The sequence below is a fragment of the Convolutriloba macropyga genome, chromosome 15, assembly GCF_964194025.1.
Source record: "Convolutriloba macropyga chromosome 15, txConMacr16.3, whole genome shotgun sequence".
NCBI lineage: Eukaryota > Metazoa > Xenacoelomorpha > Acoela > Convolutidae > Convolutriloba > Convolutriloba macropyga.
In genome coordinates this window covers 34,002,694-34,024,115 of record NC_134482.1, presented here as the reverse complement: position 1 = coordinate 34,024,115, position 21,422 = coordinate 34,002,694, and the positions used below count along the sequence as shown (strand labels likewise).

Sequence of the window (21,422 nt, the reverse complement as noted above, 5' to 3'; positions counted from 1 at the left end):
GAAGATTCAACAGAACACAAATGTTGACTCAAGGTCTTGGAATCTACGAGCCTGTAAAACAATATAATTGGCTGTTTCTCAATTTTCTAGCCTTGCACAAAGCATAGGAGATATCGATCAATCAAGAACTTAAAGCCAGAGCGAAGCTTTCTAAAGAAACTAAGGGACGTCCTAATACAACCTAATGCCCTCGAGCTTTACCATTTTTTCCCGTTTCTCAAGACAATTCACGCATATTTGATCGTCAGGCGAAAAACGATCAGACGAGATATTGGTCCAAAAATCAACAGGACTACACTTATTGCTACTAGCTTTCTTTGAAATCAATTAAAAATTAGCAGTCGTCATAGGCAAGCTCTCTGCATAAATAAAGAGTTACTGATGCATCCAATGAAAATAAAGTTTACCTGTTTGCTCACAATTCTTTGGAGCATGATCTCGCTATCGTGGTGACAGATTTTCAGTGGGTGATAGTTGTTGTAAAAGCGTAAAAATGCTTTACAAAATGCATGTTGATGGTATCGGCTAATTTGTACCGCAGATCGATACATAGCATACATATTGATTAAAAAAGTAAATACAAGATACAGGCCATGGATCGAAGTAACAATTCTAGAAAATATTATAGTCACACTACTTGTCTCTGTTGTAGGCAAGGGTAACAGATAAGAGATCAAAGATCTGGTCATCATACATTTCCAGCAGCGACTTTCAGGGCATTTAGTCTGATCTGCTGTTGCTTCTGTCTTAGAGAGGCCGAATACCTCAACCCCCCTCCTCCTCCTCCACTTGAGTGATGAAGGGAACTAGGCTTACGTCGCACCCACCTAGAACACAGACATACTTGAACGCTCTCACTTTTTTGAAATCTATGGTGCGTTCTGTGAGATAAGTTTCCATCTCGATTGCTAAGTCAATAAGAGGTGAAATTAAGGGTTTCAACAGACAGATTCTTTTATATGGACATATTAGTGCCAATTAAGGAAGGCCTGGGAGAACATGAGGAGAAGGAAACGGTTCCCATTTCTTTGTGAACAATAAGAAAACTATATTTCTCTTCTCTTCATTTCACGGTCAGTAAACGTCACCCGTGTTATTCTAGATCAACACTGTTATCATCAAAATCTTTAGAGTTCATTATTAAATCATAATATTAATTCATAAGTGTTCCACGCAAAATTTTTTGGCTAAACTTTTGAATTACAACAACGCAAAAAGTAAGCGTTGCCCATTGAGCTATTACCATCATTCTTTTTAAATAGCAGCAACAAAATCTAAATTACAGTTAGCCGGAAAACGCTGCAACATTCAAAAGTTTCAAAAACTCTTAATATATTACAAAACCCAAACATACTTCATCAGCCGAACTTTACCTAAATAGCATAACTTGCAGCTTGCCAGCACATAGCTTCGTAGATCTCCAGTCTCACAAACATTTTAAAAACAGATCAAAAAAGCGAAAATTCTCTTCTTTTTGTTAATTACTGAGAAACTATATTATGATTCACAATCTTTTTAAATTATTGCTGCTTCTAATGGATTCTCTCAAATACTGTGACGTACACTTAGGTGACCTTATCTCATTGACTTTAAGTGAAGAACAGGTTATAAAGAAAGTGAGCAAGTCATTTCGGAGAGCGAGGTGAGTCACGTGTGACCAAAACCTATTCCCAGAAATGAGCAAAAAAATTGCTCAACTAAGAGCAAAAAATGACGTCACGTACGCGCTTTAGTCGAAATTGCATAAATAAATGAATGGACAAAAGGCAGATTTGAAAAGATAGTGACCCCTTAACAAAAAATATTAACGACAAAATAAAAACATAGCCGTACGCACCGTGAAACCTCAGACTCTCCAAACAAAAAAACATACCCGGCAGATTGCCGGAAAATAGCCGCCGTTGATTCCAATAAGCATGATTGGGATTGAAAGAATAGATATTGAAAAAAAAAAGATTTTTGTACAAAAACATTTTTTAAGTCCGATTTATTTTGATTTCATTTCGTAGTTGAACATAACGTACTTCTGTTTCTTAGAGAGAGGCTACAGGGGCTACTATCAATACCAATAAGCATTAGAGATAGCAACTAAGACTTATAGGAACGAGGTTCAAATAGCGGGCATCTAAAATTGGGCTTTATGGGTTTATCCCGTTTCTACTTCTGACTTCAATTTTTTATACTGACTCTGTTCATTTTAAATTGCTTTGCTGAGCAACTGATGTTCAAAATCACTCTTAGCAGAATGAGAGAAGAGAGAAACTAGCCTAGAGAAGTCAAAAAGATATCACGCAAAATGTTGAAAAAGCGGCAAAATGAGGTAAAGCGAAACATTTTTTTATTCGACGAAGTAAAAAAAATAGGAGCGCTATAATAGCCGGCTGAGAAGATGAGGGCGGCTATTAATAAACCAAATTACGTCGGAAAAAATGCTTTCGAATTACAGGCGGGGCAATTTAACACAGGGGCTGTAATCTAGATAAAGTTTTATTTTTGGGTGCAAAAAGATAAGACAAAGGTAGAGATCGAACCCGACCTCCAGAGTCCGATTCCCTCACCTCGACAGAGCCATTATTCACTCGGCTATCAGGGCCTTCTCGTCGTCTCTCTAACAATCGGATTTGTTTGAAGAACTTTATTTCGGTGAGAGAATAACAAAAATTGGCTTTCAATCGAGAAGAATTTAAAAAGGTCATTGAAGCCGTAACTCTTTTCATCTCGACAAAGTCATTCTTTGACTCAACAGAATGAACTAGATTAATCAAAAACATTAATAATTGCCGTAACGAAAAAATCAAGAATTGACATCATTGAAGCGAAATCAAAAAACAATTACGACACAAATAAGAAAACACACAAGACAAAGCAATCTAAATCAAAAGAACAACCAACAAACGTAGGACGAAAAGCTTTCAAACTACCGACGAGCAGTTGGCTTTTTCAGTAGCTAGCTAAGTTTTAGTGAGGATAGCTTCAGCTTAATAGCAGGGGCGCAAGATGAGCACGGCGGGGGTCTTTGGCTGCACGGTGCCCTTACAGCCTGAACGATGTGCAGGCGTGTGGATTAGGGGGAGAGGGTGAATGAAGTGGGCTGATGTGGGGGGGGGGGGGGGGGGTGAAGTGGTGGAGGAGGGAAGGCCCTTCAAACCATAAGTATAAGTCTCCACAACAATTTCTGTGAATCGCATATCTCGAGACTAGTTAGCTGGAGGGCTCTAAGAGCACTTAATGGCCTCTGGGAGCTACCTGTTTATCCAGTTTTCGAGGCTGGAAAGCAGATAGTTTAGACAAAAAATCGGTAAAGCAAAAAATCGCATAAATAAGAAGACCATCAGAACTATTATAATTGCTACAAACTTCGTATGAGAGCAAGTAATAAAAAATTTTCGTTCCTTGATCTCTAGAACTTGAAGATTTTGATTACTTAGAAAATTAATTAGTAACCTTTAAAAACAGTAAAAAAATGTTACACATAGTCAGCAGATTGCCGGAATAGCTGCAAAAGAATAGACCTGCGTGTCATATAATAGAGATAGAAACAGACACAGATCTAAATTGAAAAAAAAATCGACGCCGCTCAAAACACTAGGCTAAAAAACATTCAGCGACAAATTAATAAAGCTTGTTAAAATTTATTCCACAGAAGCCTCTTATTAGGGACCTTTACTGCACATATGAGTTTCTTTGACCTTAAAAAAATTCAAATTAAACTTAGGTTTTAAAGTGCACAAGTCATTTTATTGAGTGAGGTAAGTCACGTATGATCAAAAACTAATCACGCAAATAACCTAAAAACTGTCGTTCAAGCGAGTGAGAAATGAGTTCACGCGCGCAAATGCAGTTAGTGAGAGGAAGAAGTCATTAAGAAAATTTGACTTTTTCAGCTTTGCTCAGTGAACAAATGTAAAAAGAAAAAAGCGTCATACGACGAAACAAAAAAGAAACAAGAGCACCGCAATATAGCTACGCTCAGCTTACAGCTTCGCAGCTATAATAAAAACTACTTATGTCTTGCAAAGAGCATTCATTAACCTTAAACAGCCTCAATTTGAGACTGTTCCAACCAAAAAAAAAACGAAAAATTACAACATTTTGGGCTCAAAAACTCCTAAAAATGACCTTAAAACCTGAAACAACGGTCTACCCAGTAGCATCACCACAATAAGCACTTGAAGAACTACTACAGGCAGCTAAGGGCCTCCAGTGAAATTTATTCAGTAGCTAGCTACGGTTTAGTGAGGCTAGCTTTAGCTCGGGGGTGCACCGGGGAGGGGTTTTAGGGGTCAACCTCTAAGAACCGCCCTTCAAACCATAAGTATAAGTCTCAAAAACAGTTTCTGTGAATAGCATACTTGGAGACCAGTGAGCTGATGGGCTCTAGGAGCACTTAATGCTCTCTGGGCGGTACCTGTTTATCACGCTTTTGAGGACGGAAAGTCAAACGGGTCAGACGAGAAATCGGTCCAGCAAAAAAATCGCATTACAAAAAGATCAACAGGACTGATAAAATTGCTACAAACTTCGTATGAGAGCAATTAAAAATTGTTTCTTTGATTGCATGAAGATTGATTGAAGATTTTGCTTTGTTAGAAAACTTATTAGTAAACTTGAAAAACAGCCAAAACTATTTAGATGGAAAAACTGATAACCTAAAAACGTGATAAAATTAGTCAAAAAAATGGGAATTGACACAACAGATGCAATGGATAAGTGGACAAATATGGAAGACAGATACATTCCTCAAAATTGAGATGATAAAAAACAGAATTGATTTTCAGGTTAATTATCGGTTCTCGCCTTAAAATATTTTTAGAAAACAAAGCATTTAGCTAAAAAATTTCTCAGAAAACAAACTTCCAAATTCGCACCCTAAGAATCATTCAATAACATCTTAATGATAAATCGAATGAATAGAACTGGTATCAAGAAAGAGAGAGAGATAGCATGTTGAATATTCCAACATTTCAAAAAGCAAAAAACATACAACGAGCAAATATTTTGACAAATAATGAAGCCAATTACAAAATTATGGACGCACGTGTAAAAAACATCTTCATGATTTTTTAAAGTGAAAAAACAAATTAGAGCAGAAATTCAGGTCTGCTTTGGTTAACAGCTGAGAAACGTCTTTGGTTAACAAAGGAGAAACGCAATGCATCTTTTTAAAAAGGCTTATATATTTTACGAACCCAGGCGCACGTGCTGTTTTGTTACATAGTTACCTGCTATATAACAACAAATATTTTCTAACTGGGGTCGTAAAAAACATTGGGCGGGCTAAACCGAATAATCCAAAACTCCTTTCAAAGATTCCAAAAATAAAAATTATAAAAGGAGGGGATTTTGCATTAAAATGCATCATTAAGAACCAAAAACGCAGCAATATCAATAAGGAGCTTTATATATTAAAGCACTTTCATTCAGAAAAAAGCAGTGAAACTTTACAGGAAAAATAAGGAGCCAAATCAAAAGCAAAAACCTTCAGCAATAAGCATCTTTCTGTCGACAAAACCTTCAATTTGAATTTGAAAGTGATTCATCCAACAATGTTCATGAACATAAACTTTGCTCGCTCAGCAAAAATATGTTAACTGCCTAATCTGACAAACTTTCGAGCGTTTGCAGGTAGCCCAAAACACGTTGCAATAGTTCCTCCGGTAAGCAGAACATAGCTAAGAAATCCGAAAGCGATTCAAAGCGTTGGCTCAACCCGAATATAACTTTAAACAAAGCCTAAAAGACTCTTTTTTGAAAATGATAAGCCAACGTTTACTGAAACAATTGGTTAAATTTTCAGCAGGGACATTGACGGTAGAAAACAAAAACAATTCTGCAAATAATATAAATACTGGCAAAACACACAATGAAGCCAATTACGAGAAAGTGATTGACACATGTGGAAAAAAGAAAACTTCACAATTTTGAAAAGTTAAAAAATATTAGAGCAGAAATGAAGAGAAAATTAGCAAAACAACAGATTCAACAATTTCAGAAAACAATGTACTAAATTGCAAAATCATTTTGATTATATTGCATAACAAGAAAACTCCATTGAGTTTGAAACTTTTAACGATGAACGCGACTATGAAAACCATATTTAAGTTTCTGACGGAGCAGAAGAGTCGTATAGCAAAAATCAAAACATCAACGCAAATCAAAAGCGAAAATTAGACATTGGAGTGACGTTCTTAAAAAACATCTTTGGTAAACAAATGAGAAACGCAATGCATCTTTTTAAAAAGACCATCAAAATACTGCCGCCAGCATTGCATTACGAAGGGGCCAATACCATATTCATTGATGACAAAAAATTCGAGGATCTATTCTGTCTCCCCCCTCCACAGTTAGTGGGCTTATATATTTTACGAACCCAGGCGCACGTGCTATTTTGTTACACAGTTACTTGCTATATAACAACAAAAATTTTGTAACTGGGGGCGTAAAAAACATTGGGCGGCCCAAACCGAACAGATCCAAAACTCCTTTCAAAGATTCCAAAAATAAAAAGTATAAAAGGAGGTGATCTTGCATTAAAATGCATCATTAAGAACCAAAAACGCGGCAATATCAATAATGATCTTTATATTTTAAAGCACTTTCATTCAGAAAAAGGCAGTAAAACTTCAGGAAAAATAATGAGCCAAATCAAAAGAAAAAATCTTCAGCTATAAGCATCATTCTGTCCAAAAAAGCTTCAATTTGAATTTGAAAGTAAATCATCCAAAAAAGTTCATGAACAAAAACTTTGCTCACTCAGCAAAAATAAGTTAACTGCCTTATTTGACAAACTTTCGAACGTTTGCAGGTACCCCAAAACACGTTGTAATAGTTCCTCCGGTAAGCAGAACATAGCTAAGAATTCCGAAAGCAATTCGAAGCGTTGGCTCAACCCGAATATAACTGTAAACAAAGCCTAAAAGACTCTTATTTGAAAATGATAAGCCAACGTTTACTGAAACAATTGGTTAAATTTTCAGCAAGGACATTGACGGTAGAAAAGAAAAAAAATTCTGCAAATAATATAAATACCGGCAAAAAACATATTTGGTTAACAAATGAGAAACGCAATGCATCTTTTTAAAAAGGCCATCAAAATACTCCCGCCAGCATTGCATTATGAAGGGGCCGTTACCATATTCATTGATGACCAAAAACTCCAGGATGTATTCTGTTCCCCCCTCCACAGCTTAGTGGGCTTATATTTTTTACGAACCCAGGCGCACGTGCTATTTTGTTACACAGTTACCTGCTATATAACAACAAAAGTTTTGTAACTGGGGCCGTAAAAAACATTGGGCGGCCTAAACCGAACAGATCCAAAACTCCTTTCAAAGATTCCAAAATAAAAAATTATAAATGGAGCCGATTTTGCATTAAAATGCACCATTAAGAACCAAAAACGCAGCAAAATCAATAAAGAGCTTTATATTTTAAAGCACTTTAATTCAGAAAAAAGCAGTAAAACTTAAAAATTTTCAGCTATAAGCATCATTCTGTCGAAAAAAGCATCAATTTGAATTTGAAAGTAATTCATCCAAAAAGGTTCATGAACAAAGCTTTGCTCACTCAGCAAAAATATGTTAACTGCCTAATTTGACAAACTTTCGAACAATTGAAGGTAGCCCAAAACAGGTTGTAATAGTTCCTCCGGTAAGCAGAACATAGCTAAGAATTCCGAAAGCGATTCGAAGCGTTGGCTCAACCCGAATATAACTGTAAACAAAGCCTAAAAGACTCTTATTTGAAAATGATAAGCCAACGTTTACTGAAACAATTGGTTAAATTTTCAGCAAGGACATTGACGGTAGAAAACAAAAACAATTCTGCAAATAATATAAATACTGGCAAAAACAAATTTGGTTAACAAATGAGAAACGCAATGCATCTTTTTAAAAAGGCCATCAAAATACTCCCGCCAGCATTGCATTATGAAGGGGCCGTTACCATATTCATTGATGACAAAAAATTCCAGGATCTATTCTGTTCCCCCTCCACAGCGTAGTGGGCTTATATTTTTTACGAACCCAGGCGCACGTGCTATTTTCTTACACAGTTGCCTGCTATATAACAACAAAAGTTTTGTAACTGGGGCCGTAAAAAACATTGGGCGGCCTAAACCGAACAGATCCAAAACTCCTTTCAAAGATTCCAAAATAAAAAATTATAAATGGGGCCGATTTTGCATTAAAATGCACCATTAAGAACCAAAAACGCAGCAAAATCAATAAAGAGCTTTATATTTTAAAGCACTTTCAATCAGAAAAAAGCAGTAAAACTTAAAAACCTTCAGCTATAAGCATCATTCTGTCAAAAAAAGCATCCATTTGAATTTGAAAGTAATTCATCCAAAAAGGTTCATGAACGAAGCTTTGCTCACTCAGCAAAAATATGTTAACTGCCTAATTTGACAAGCTTTCGAACAATTGCAGGTAGCCCAAAACACGTTGTGATAGTTCCTCCGGTAATTAAAACATAGCTAAGAAATCCGGAAGCGAATCGCAGCGTTGGCAAACCCCAAATATAACTGTAATTTAAGACTAAAAGACTCTTATTTGAAAATGATAAGCCAACGGTAATTGAAACATTTGGTTAAATTTTCAGCAAGGACAGTGACGGTAGAAAACAAAAACAAATCTACAAATATAAATACTGGCAAAAAACATAATGGAGCCAATTACAATAAAGTCATCGACACATGTGGAAAAAACTTTGAAGTGAAAAAAAATTAGAGCAGGAATGAAGAGAAAATTAGCAAAACAACAGATTCAACAATTTCAGAAAACAATAAACTAATTTGCAAAATCATTTTGTTTATATTGCATAACAAGAAAACTCCATTGAGTTTGAAACTTTTAACGATGAACGCGACTATGAAAACCATATTTAAGTTTCTGACGGAGCAGAAGAGTCGTATAGCAAAAATCAAAACATCAACGCAAATGAAAAGTGAAAAACAGACGTTGGAGTGACGTTCTCAAAAAACATCTTTGGTCAACAAATGAGAAACGCAATGCATCTTTTTAAACAGGCCATCAAAATACTGCCGCCAGCATTGCATTATGAAGGGGCCGTTACCATATTCCTTGATGACAAAAAACTCCAGCATCTATTCTGTCCCCCCTCCACAGCTTAGTGGGCTTACTTTTTTTACGAACCCAGGCGCACGTGCTATTTTGTTACATATTTACCTGCTATTTAACAACAAATAATTTGTAATTGGGGGCGTAAAAAACATTGGGCGGCATAAAACGAATAATCCAAAACTCCTTTCAAAGATTCCAAAAACAAAAATTATAAATGGAGCCAATTTTGCATTAAAATGCACCATTAAGAACCAAAAACGCAGTAATAGCAATAAGGAGCTTTACACTTTAAAGCACTTCCATTCAAAACAGCCGTAAAATTTAAAAATCTTCAGCTATAAGCATCATTCTGTCGAAAAAAGCATCAATTTGAATTTGAAAGTAATTCATCCAAAAAGGTTCATGAACAAAGCTTTGCTCACTCAGCAAAAATATGTTAACTGCCTAATTTGACAAACTTTCGAACAATTGAAGGTAGCCCAAAACACGTTGTAATAGTTCCTCCGGTAAGCAGAACATAGCTAAGAATTCGGAAGCGAATCGAAGCGTTGGCTCAACCCGAATATAACTGTAAATGAAGCCTAAAAGACTCTTCATTGAAAATGATAAGCCAACCTTAACTGAAACATTTGGTTAAATTTTCAGCAAGGACATTGACAGTAGAAAACAAAAACAATTCTGCAAATAATATAAATACTGGCACAAAACATAATAGAGCCAATTACAATAAAGTCATGGACACATGTGGACAAAAGAAATCTTCACAATTTTGAAAAGTGAAAAAATATTAGAGCAGAAATAAAGAGAAAATTAGCAAAACAACAGATTCAACAATTTCAGAAAACAATGTACTAATTTGCAAAATCATTTTGTTTACATTGCATAACAAAAAAACTCCATTGAGTTTGAAACTTTTAACGATGAACGCGACTATGAAAACCATATTTAAGTTTCTGACGGAGCAGAAGAGTCGTATAGCAAAAATCAAAACATCAACGCAAATCAAAAGTGAAAAACAGACGTTGGAGTGACGTTCTCAAAAAACATCTTTGGTTAACAAATGAGAAACGCAATGCATCTTTTTAAACAGGCCATCAAAATACTGCCGCCAGCATTGCATTATGAAGGGGCAGTTACCATATTCCTTGATGAGAAAAAATTCCAGGATCCAGTCTGTCTCCCCCTCCACAGTTAGTAACTTATGTATTTTACGAACCCAGGCGCACGTGCTATTTTGTTACATAGTTTCCTGCTTTATAACAACAAATATTTTGTAACTGGGGGCGTAAAAAACATTGGGCGGCCTAAACCGAATAATCCTTTCAAAGATTCCAAAAATAAAAATTATAAATGGAGCCGATTTTGCATTAAAATGCACCATTAAGAACCAAAAACGCAGCAACATCAAAAAGCTTTATATTTTAAAGCACTTTAATTCAGAAAAAAGCAGTAAAACTTAAAAATTTTCAGCTATAAGCATCATTCTGTCGAAAAAAGCATCAATTTGAATTTGAAAGTAATTCGTCCAAAAAGGTTCATGAACAAAACTTTGGTCACTCAGCAAAAATATGTTAACTGCCTAATTTGACAAACTTTCGAACAATTGCAGGTAGCCCAAAACACAATGTAATAGTTCCTCTGGTAAGCGAAACATAACTAAGAATTCGGAAGCGAATCGAAGCGTTGGCTCAACCCGAATATAACTGTAAATTAAGCCTAAAAGACTCTTATTTGAAAATGATAAGGCAACGTTAACTGAAACATTTGGTTATTTTTCAGCAAGGACATTGACGGTAGAAAACAAAAACAATTCTGCAAATATTATAAATACTGGCAAAAAACATAATGGAGCCAATTACAATAAAGTCAAGGACACATGTGGAAAAAATAAATCTTCACAATTTTGAAAATTGAAAAGATATTAGAGCAGAAATGAAGAGAAAATTAGCAAAACAACAGATTCAACAATTTCAGAAAATAATTGACTAATTTGCAAAATCATTTTGTTTATATTGCATAACAAAAAAAACTTCATTGAGTTTGAAACTTTTAACGATAAACGCGACTATGAAAATCAAATTTAAATTTCTGACGGAGAAAAGTCGTATAGTAAACTAAAGCAAAAATCAAAACACCAACGCAAATCAAAAGCGAAAAACAGACATTGGAGAGAGACGTTCTTAAAAAACATCTTTGGTTAACAACTGAGAAACACAACACATCTTTTTAAAAAGGCCATCAAAATACAGCCGCCAGCACTGCATTATGAAGGGGCCGTTACAACCTTCATTGATGACAAAAAATTCCAGGATCTATTCTGTCCCCCCCCCCTCCACAGCTTAGTGGGCTTATATTTTTTAACGAAACCAGGCGCACGTGCTATTTTGTTACATAGTTACCTGCCATATAACAACAAATAATTTGTAACTGGGGGCGTAAAAACATTGGGCGGCCTAAACCGAATAGATCCAAAACTCCTTTCAAAAATTCCAAAAATCAAATTTATAAATGGAGCCGATTTGGCATTAAAATGCATCATTAGGAACCAAAAACGCAGCAATATCAATAAGGAGCTTTATATTTTAAAGCACTTTAATTCAGAAAAAAGCAGTAAAACTTAAAAATCTTTAGCTATAAGCAACATTCTGTCGAAAAAGCATCAATTTGAATTTGAAAGTAATTCATCCAAAAAGGTTCATGAACAAAGCTTTGCTCACTCAGCAAAAATATGTTAAAGGCCTATTTTGACAAACTTTCGAACAATTGCAGGTAGCCCAAAACACAATGTAATAGTTCCTCTGGTAAGCGAAACATAGCTAAGAAATCGGAAGCGAATCGAAGCGTTGGCTCAACCCGAATATAACTGTAAATTAAGCCTAAAAGACTCTTATTTGAAAATGATAAGCCAACGTTAACTCAAACATTTGGTTAATTTTCAGCAAGGACATTGACGGTAGAAAACAAAAACAATTCTGCAAATAATATAAATACTGGAAAAAACATAATGTAGCCAATTACAATAAAGTCATGGACACATGTGAAAAAAGAAATCTTCACAATTTTGAAAATTGAAAAAAAATTAGAGCAGAAATGAAGAGAAAATTAGCAAAACAACAGATTCAACAATTTCAGAAAACAATAAACTAATTTGCAAAATCATTTTGTTTACATTGCATAACAAAAAAACTCCATTGAGTTTGAAACTTTTAACGATAAACGCAACTATGATAACCAAATCTAAATTTCTGACGGAGCAGAAAAGTCGTATAGTAAACAAAAGCAAAAATCAAAACATCAACGCAAATCAAAAGTGAAAAACAGACGTTGGAGTGACGTTCTCAAAAAACATCTTTGGTTAACAAATGAGAAACGCAATGCATCATTTTAAACAGGCCATCAAAATACAGCCGCCAGCACTGCATTATGAAGGGGCCGTTACCACATTCATTGATGACAAAAAATTCCAGGACCTATTCTGTCCAGCCCCCCCCCCCCCTCCACAGCTTAGTGGGCTTATATTTTTTAACGAAACCAGGCGCACCTGCTATTTTGTTACATAGTTACCTGCCATATAACAACAACTAATTTGTAACTGGGGGCGTAAAAACATTGGGCGGCCTAAACCGAATAGATCCAAAACTCCTTTCAAAAATTCCAAAAATCAAAATTATAAATGGAGCCGATTTGGCATAAAAATGCATCATTAGGAACCAAAACCGCAGCAATATCAATAAGGAGCTTTGTATTTTAAAGCACTTTAATTCAGAAAAAAGCAGTAAAACTTAAAAACCTTTAGCTATAAGCAACATTCTGTCGAAAAATCATCAATTTGAATTTGAAAGTAATTCATCCAAAAAGGTTCATGAACAAAGCTTTGCTCACTCAGCAAAAATATGTTAAAGGCGTATTTTGACAAACTTTCGAACAATTGCAGGTAGCCCAAAACACATTGTAATAGTTCCTACGGTAAGCAAATCTTAACTAAGAATTCCGGTAGCGAATCGAAGCGTTGGCTAAACCCGAATATAACTGTAATTTTAGCCTAAAACATTCTTATCTGAGAACGATAAGCCCACTTTAATTGAAACAAATAGCTAAAATTTCAACAAGGACAATGACGCAAGCAAACAAAAACAATTTTGCAGACATTCAGAATCCGCACAAAAATGCCCCAGAGACTACAACATACGATTGGATTTTCTTAGAAAACTTTCACCGTGAAGTCTTGAAACCATTATATTATGCATGCCAAAACTATTTGGTAATAATGGAATAAAAAGAAAAATTTTCAAGATGGACAAATAATAATAAAAAAACAGACCAGGCTCAAAAACAAAAGTCTCAACAATTAAGAATTCTGACAAAAACTCTATCGCCCAAAACATTGGGAAAGCTCAATACAAATAAATTTTCGAAAGAAATATAGCAAAAACATACCGAATTGGACATATTTTTGCTTAAAAAAATAAGGCTATCGCAAAAATTGATCATATCATGAAGAAGACAAAGGAGTCAAGAGAACTCTAAAACTTTAAACCAGGTTTAAAGTATTTGAGTGCTCTTGATCAATTTTTGCGATCGCTTTATTTTTTTCAAGCAAAAATATGTCCCATTCGGTAGGTATTTGCTATATTTCTTTAAAAAAGTATTTGAATTGGGCTTTCCGAATGTTTAGTGGTGGTAGAGCTTATTTCAGAATTCTAAATTGTTGAGACTGTTTTGTTTTTAGCCTGGTCTGTTTTTATTTTATTAGTATTTGTCCATCTTAAAATTTTTTAACTTTATTCCATTATTACCAAATAAATTTGGCATGCATAACATAGCGGTTTCAAAAACTTCACGGTGAGAGTTTTCTATGAAAATCCCATCGTATGTTTCCAATGGAATTTGCAGTTCAGTTCAGTCAAACATCAGTTAAAAGTAACGGAAATACAACAACACATTCTCGGAACTGGAACAAAAATTGAAATGAGCACCTAACAAAAAAAACCGAAAGAAAAAATGCAAAACTTCTGTTAATTTTTTTTATCGAACTCATATATACAGAGTAAATTAAACTATAGAAAATAGCGACTATTCAGGAAAGATAATTGTGAGGATAAAAGGTGCAAAATGAATGAATGTGAAAATTGCAAAACAAAGGAAACAAGAATACATCCTCCATTGCATTAGGGAAGGGCCCTTACCATTTTCACTAATGACCAAATATTCCGTATCTACTCTGTTTTGCCCACCATCCGCTTAGTGAGCTTATAGTTTTTACGACCCCAGGCGCACGTGCTACTTTGTAACATAGTAACATGCTTAACAACATATAATTTGTAACTGGGGGGCGTCAAAACAATTGGGCCGCCACCATTGCATTGCCAAAAGGGCGTTACCATATTCACTGTTGACAAAAAGTTTCGGATCTGTTCTGTTTTGCCCCCCCCAGTTAGTGGGCTTATATTTTTAAAGACCCCAGGGGCACGTGTTATTTTGTTACATAGTAACGTGTTATATAACAACAAATAATTCGTAACTGGGGGCGTAAAAAAACATTGGGCGGCTTAAACCGAATAGATCCAAAAATGCTTTCAAAGATTCCAAAAAAAAAATTATAAAAAGAGGCGATTTTGCATTTAAAACGCATCAATCAGCATTGAAAACGCAGCAACCTCAATAAAGAAGCTTTGCAGTTTATTGCAGTTTCAATCAAAAAAGTGCAGTAACCTGTTTTTTGCGCAATTTGACAAACTTTCAAACGCTTGCAGGTAGCTAAAAACGCGTTGTGATAGCTCCACCGCTAATCAAAACATAGCAAAAAATTCCGGGTGTGAATCGAAGCGTTGGCTAAACCCGAATATAACTGTAATTTCAGCCTAAAAGATTCTTATCTGAGAACGATAAGGCCACGTTAACTGAAACAAATAGCTAAAATTTCAATAAGGACAATGACGCAAGCAAACAAAAACAATTTTGCAGACATTCAGAATCCACACAAAAATGCCCCAGAGACTACAAGATACGATGGAATTTTCTTAGAAAACCTCCACCGTGAAGTCTTGAAACCACTATATTATACACGCCAAAACTATTTGGTAATAATGGAATAAAGTGAAAAATTTTCAAGATGGACAAATACTAATAAAATAAAAAAAACAGACCAGGTTCAAAAATAAGACAGTCTCAACAATTTAAAATTCTGGCAAAAACTCTAAAAACATTGGTCAAGCTCAATACAAATAATTTTTGAAAGAAATATAGTAAAAACATACCTAATTGGCTAAATTTTTGCAAAAAAAATTCAAGCTATCGCAAAAATTGATCATATCAGGAAAAAGACAAAGGAGTCGAGAGCACTCTAAAACGTTAAAACTCGCTTTAATTTTTTCAAGCAAAAAATGTCCCATTCGGTAGGTATTTGCTATATTTCTTTAAAATTAATTGGGCTTTCCGAATGTATATGGGTGGTAGAGCTTATTTCAGAATTCTAAAATGATTAGACTGTTTTGTTTTTGAGCCTGGTCTGTTTTTTATTTCATTAGTATTTGTCCATCTTTAAAATTTTTCACTTTACTCCATTATTACCAAATAGTTTTGGCATGCATAATTTAGTGGTTTCAAGACTTCACCGTGAGAGTTTTCTATGAAAATCCTATCGTATGTTTCCAATAGAATTTGCAGTTCAGTTCAGTGAAACATCAGTTAAAAGTAACTGAAATATAACAACACATTCTCAGAACTGAAAAGAAATTGAAATGAGCAGCTAACAAAAAAAACTAAAGAGAAAAGGCAAAAAATTCTGTACAATTTTTTTTATCGAACTCATATATACAGAGTAAATTAAACTATAGAAAATAGCGACTATTCAGCAAAGATAATTGTGAGGATAAAAGGTGCAAAATGAATGAATATAAAAATTGCAAAACAAAGGAAACGAAAATACATCCTCCATTGCATTAGGGAAGGGCTCTTACCACATTCACTAATGACCAAATATTCCGGATCTAGTCAGTTTTGCCCCCACCCGCTTAGTGGGCTTATAGTTTTTACGACCCCAGGCGCACGTGCTACTTTGTAACATAGTAAAATGCATAACAACATATAATTTGTAACTGGGGGGCGTCAAAAAATTGGGCGGCCAGAACAGAATAGACCCAAAATTCCTTTCAAAGATTCGAAAAAAAAAGATTATGAACCGAGGCGATTCTGCATTACAATGCATCATTAAGAACCAAAAACGCAGCAATATCAAAAAAGAGCTTTATATTTTAAAGCAATTTCATTCAGAAAAGAGCAGTAAAACATTACAGGCAAAATCAAGAGCCAAATGAAAGGAAAAACGTTCAGCTATACTTATCATTTGGTCAAAAAGCTTCAATTTAACTTTGAAAGTAATTCATCCAATGAAGTTCATAAACAAAAACTTTGTTGGCTCAGCAAAAATATGTTTACAGCGCAATTTTACAAACTTTCAAACGTTTGAAGGTAGCTTAAAATGCGTTGTGATAGTTCCTCAGGTAATTCAAACATAGCTAAGAAATCCGGAAGCGAATCGAAACGTTGGCGAACCCCAAATATAACTGTAATTTAAGCCTATAAGATTCTTATCTGAAAACGACAAGCCTACGTTAACTGAAATATATAGCTAAAATTTCATCAAGGACAATGACGCAAGCAAACAAAAACAATTCTGCAGACATTAAGACTCCTCACAAAAATGCTCCAGAGACTGAAATATACTATGAAAATTTCATGGAAAACTTTCACCGTGAAATCTTGAAACAACTAAATTATGCATGCCAAAAATATTTGTTAATAATGGAAAAAAGTGAAATCTTTTCAAGATGGACAAATACTAATAAAATAAAAAAACAAGCTCAAAAACAAGACAGTCTCAACAATTTAAAATTCAGAAAAAAGCTGTATGGCCCAAAAACATTGTGAAAGCTCAATACAAAAAATTTTTGAAAGAAATATAGCAAAAACATACCGAATGGGACATATTTTTGCTTAAAAAAAGTATTAAAACTATTGCAAAATTCGATCATATCAGGAAGAAGACACAGGAATCAAGAGCACTCTAAAACTTTAAACCTGGCCCAATAGATTTTGCACTTCAGTTCAGTCAAACATCAGTTGAAAGTAACTGAAATACAACAAATTCTCAGAACAAACAAAAATTGAAATCAGCAGCTTAAAAAACTAAGGAAGAAACTCTGCTAATTTTTTTTATCGAACCCAAAGATCAGAGTAAAAAAACTAAAGACAATAGCAACCAGTCAGCAAAGACAATTGTGAGGAAAAAACGTGCAAAAAGAATGAATGCGCGAATTGCAAAACAAAGGAAACAAAAAACATCCTCCATTGCATTAGGAAAGGGCCCTTACCATGTTCACTAAAGACCAAATTTTCCGGATCTAATCTGTTTTGCCCCACCCCACCCACTTAGAGGGCTTATATTTTTTACGACCCCAGTCGCACGTGCTATTTTGTTACTAGTAACAGGCTATATAACAACATATAATTTGTAGCTGGGGGCGTCCAATTGGGCGGCCAAAACAGAATAGATCTAAAATTCCTTTCAAAGATTCCAAAAAAAGATTATGAACGGAGGCGATTTTGCATTAAAATGCATCATTAAGAACCAAAAACGCAGCAATATCAGTAAGGAGCGTTATATTTTGAAGCAGTTTCATTCAGAAAAAAGCAGTAAAACACAAGCAAATAAAAGAGCCAAATCAAAGAAAAAAACGGTCAGCTATACTTATCATTTGGTCAAAAAACGCTTCAATTTAACTTTGAAAGTATTTCATCCAATGAGGTTCATAAACAAAAACTTGCTCGCTCAGCAAAAATAGAAAGGAAGAAGACACAGGAATCAAGAGCACTCAGAATTGAAGCACTCACTAACAATTTCTCAGAATTGAAACAAAAGTGAAATCAGCAGCAAACAAAAAAAAACTAAGGAAAAAAGGCAAAAAATCTGTAAATTTTCTTTCATCGAACTCATATATACAGAGTAAATTAAACAACTGTAGAAAATAGCAACTATTCAGCAAAGATAATTGTGAGGATAAAAGATGCAAAATTAATAAATGTGAGAATTGCAAAACAAAGGAAACAAAAAAACCTCCTCAAAATTTATAATGTGGAACATAACCGATTAAGGGCGAATTGCCCTGAAATGACCGGCGAGCCGTTCGCTTCGGTAGTAGCCAGCTGGGGCTTATGAATGCTATCAATAAAGGGCTCGTCGGAGTGGACGGGTGTCAAGCGTTTGGGGTGGGGTGGTCAAGAGATGGTCGTATTGGATTGCAAGGGCTGAACGAGAAGGGGTCCAAAATTGTCTCCTAGAAACAGTTTCGCTGAATCACACACTTAGAGACTAGTGAGGCGTAGCGCGTTAAAAAGAGATGCTGGACCAGTTAACACCCTCTGGGCTTTTCCTGTTTATCCCGTTCTTCAGGACGAAAATCAAAGGACAGACCAAAAATTTGTCCAACAAAAAATTGAATCCAAAAAAGACAACTGGACTATTACATTTGCTACAAATTTCGCTTGAGAGCAATTGAAACAAACAAGTTAAAAGGAATTGCAATTACTTATTTAGCATAGGAGGCTCAGTCAAAATACATAGAGGCCCACCTGTCAAAATAAAAGAGTGACAAGAGAATCTAAGAATTCATTAGAAAAACTGAAAACAATAGCCAAAAAGGTCAAAAGAAAGAAATAATTTATGATACAAAATTCCTTGAGTTGCACATTTTATCATACTTTATCAAAACTGTTATGTAATTTATTAATAACACAAAAATATAAACTACCCGACGGTGCAAGGAAGGACGTATTCTAGTAAATAAAAAAAAAACAATTCAAAAATTATCAAACTTTGGAAAACAACCGCCCATAATTGATTAGTATGTGTACAATAATAGAAACAAAAGCACCTCCTATCAACAAAAGAGTTCCATGCCTGCATTAACAAAGGTTCGTGTTTTCAGAATGCTTCTTGCATTATCAAACAGGTGCTAAAATCAAAATTATAAACATGGCCAACCAACGTCGGGCGAATTGATCTCAAGCGATCGGGTGGCTTCTTCAGTGGCTGGCCACATTTTGGCCAAGCTAGCTTGAGCGCAATTGAAGGGGCATCATGTGAGGGTAATAGATAATGACATCACACCACATTACAGCAGCTGAAGTGCGGCATCAACAAAGAGTTAAGAAAAGAGATATTAAGTGTGAGAGAGAGATAAAACATGAACGAGAAAGAAAGAAACTCCAAACGAGAGAGAGAGAGAGAGAGAGAGAGAGAGAGAGAGAGAGAGCTAAGAATATTCCAATACGAGACTCGATTCTCACCTCCTAGTTTTCAAACCTTGTTAGTAATTAAATCACGAAGAAAAAACTGATAAGTGCAAAATTTATGAAAAGTTTCAAATTTCGTTGCGAAAAAAGTTTAAAACCATTTTTTGTCTCTGGAGTTCTGTCATGTAAGACATCTACAAGACTTTAAAAGTTTTGTTTTCCAGCAAATTATAATAAAACCCTATATGGAGGGGGTGTTGGGTAGAGAGGTCAACCTCTAAGAACCGCCCAACATACCATAAGTGTAAGTCTCGAAAGCAGTTTCCGTGAATCGCATAATTGGAGACTAGTGAGCTGAAAGGCACTAGTCTGCATAAGAGAACTTAATGCACGCTAGAAGCTACCTGTTTATCCCATTTTTAAGGACGAAAAGGCAAATGGGTCAGATGAAAAATGGGTCAAGCGAAAAATCGCATAAAAAAGACCAACGGGACTAATATAATTGCTATAAACTTCTTTTGAGAGCAATTAAACATATTTCCATTGAATTCCAAAACAATTGTATACAAATGATAGAAAAATTGGACAAAGTCCGCTGAAAAACCCCAAATCTTCAAAAAAAAAAACTAAGTCAAAAATGAAAAATTGGAAGAGCTTTCACTAGAAATGCATTGTAAGGCTCTCAAAAACACTGTAATATGAATTCTAGAGGGTTATATAATGATGAAACGTCGATAAACAAACATTTCTAGAAAAACCAAACTACGACCACAAAAACTGAGCAAAATGGACAAAAGAACACCTAGAAACGGTTATCAATATGCTCCATTCTCCCAAAAACGGTTTTCAAAGTCGAAAAGCCATACACTCAACGCAGCACGTTAACCAAAAATGTCTCTCGCGCAGCAAAATTAGTTCACACGGCAATTTTATTGACTTTCGCTTTTAGGTCAACACGTCGCCGGGACAGCTTGTACTTCGGTAAAAAAATCCTCGAGCAAACCAATACTCCTCTTTGAGGCGTACGTAAAAATTAGAGGCTGACGATTAAAAAAGATGTTGATAATCAGCCGAACGATCGATTTTTTTTCGGCTGCTTATTTTTGTTGCTAATTAGGAGGCTATCCTTATTAATTTACCGTAGTACGTGTCCCTGGTCCAGTCTTATACGGATGCTGGCTGCCTCACTGGCTCTGACTGTGTCCTTAACAGATGTCATGATGTTCTGCGCATTCAACACCAACATCTCTGTCGCTTCCAGATCGTCTTTGGTCGCTAAAATTATTCAAAAATTGTGGATAATAATAGTGATAAAGAATTAATGGCAAGATTTTCTACGTTCTCTAAACTATCCATCGTAACTTCTTTGACAAATTTAATTACGCATTCTTATTGTTTTATTATTCTCTTTTCATTTTTCCACTATATTTCACCCCCAATGTTTTAAATGTTCCGTGGTAAAAAGTCCAAAGGCAAAACATTCATTTTGGCCTAATTAAGTTGGAAGTTGATTTGAAAATTACATAAAACCAAGTGAATAGGAATCCATCATGGGAAACACGCGAGATATGCAACTTTACAGCGTGCATTATTTTTCAGTTTCGATCGTTGATCAACGAATCAGAAGTTGATACTCGTCGAACTTGATATAATTGATGAATTGATTAACGAACAATTTTGTGATTTTTCCGTGGAACAAATCTAGAAGTATGAAATATAACATCCTTACAACTTGCACTAAAAACGTTCTATAGGTTTCTAGTTTTTAATTGTCAATGTTGGACTCATTAAAATAAGAAACATACCCGGCAGATTGCCGGAAAATAGCCGCCATTGATTCCAATAAGCATGATTGGGATTGAAAGAATAGAAGATATTGAAGAAAAAAAGATTTTTGTACAAAAACATTCTTTAGGTCCGATTTATTTTGATGGCATTTCGTAGTTGAGCATAACGTACTTCTGTTTCTTAGAGAGAGGCTACAGGGGCTACTATCAATACCGATAAGCATTAGAGATGGTAACTTAGACACTAAGACTTATAGGA

The 21,422-nt window shown here is 35.1% G+C and overlaps 1 protein-coding gene across 3 annotated transcripts in view; it reads right to left on the bottom strand.

Moving 5' to 3' along the window:
* Positions 1–253: 253 nt before the first annotated feature.
* Positions 254–21,422, bottom strand: part of LOC142354723 (vinculin-like) — a 290,445-nt gene continuing 269,276 nt past the window's right edge. For 2 of the 3 annotated variants that reach the window (XM_075407100.1, XM_075407099.1), the window contains exons 24-25: positions 20,516–20,651; positions 254–827 (exon numbers count right to left, since the gene is read on the bottom strand). In XM_075407100.1, the coding sequence (XP_075263215.1) occupies positions 689–827; positions 20,516–20,651 (275 nt within the window). In that variant the 3' untranslated portion in view covers positions 254–688. The remainder of the gene's footprint in view (positions 828–20,515; positions 20,652–21,422) is intronic. The other variant, XM_075407098.1, reaches the window with a different exon arrangement.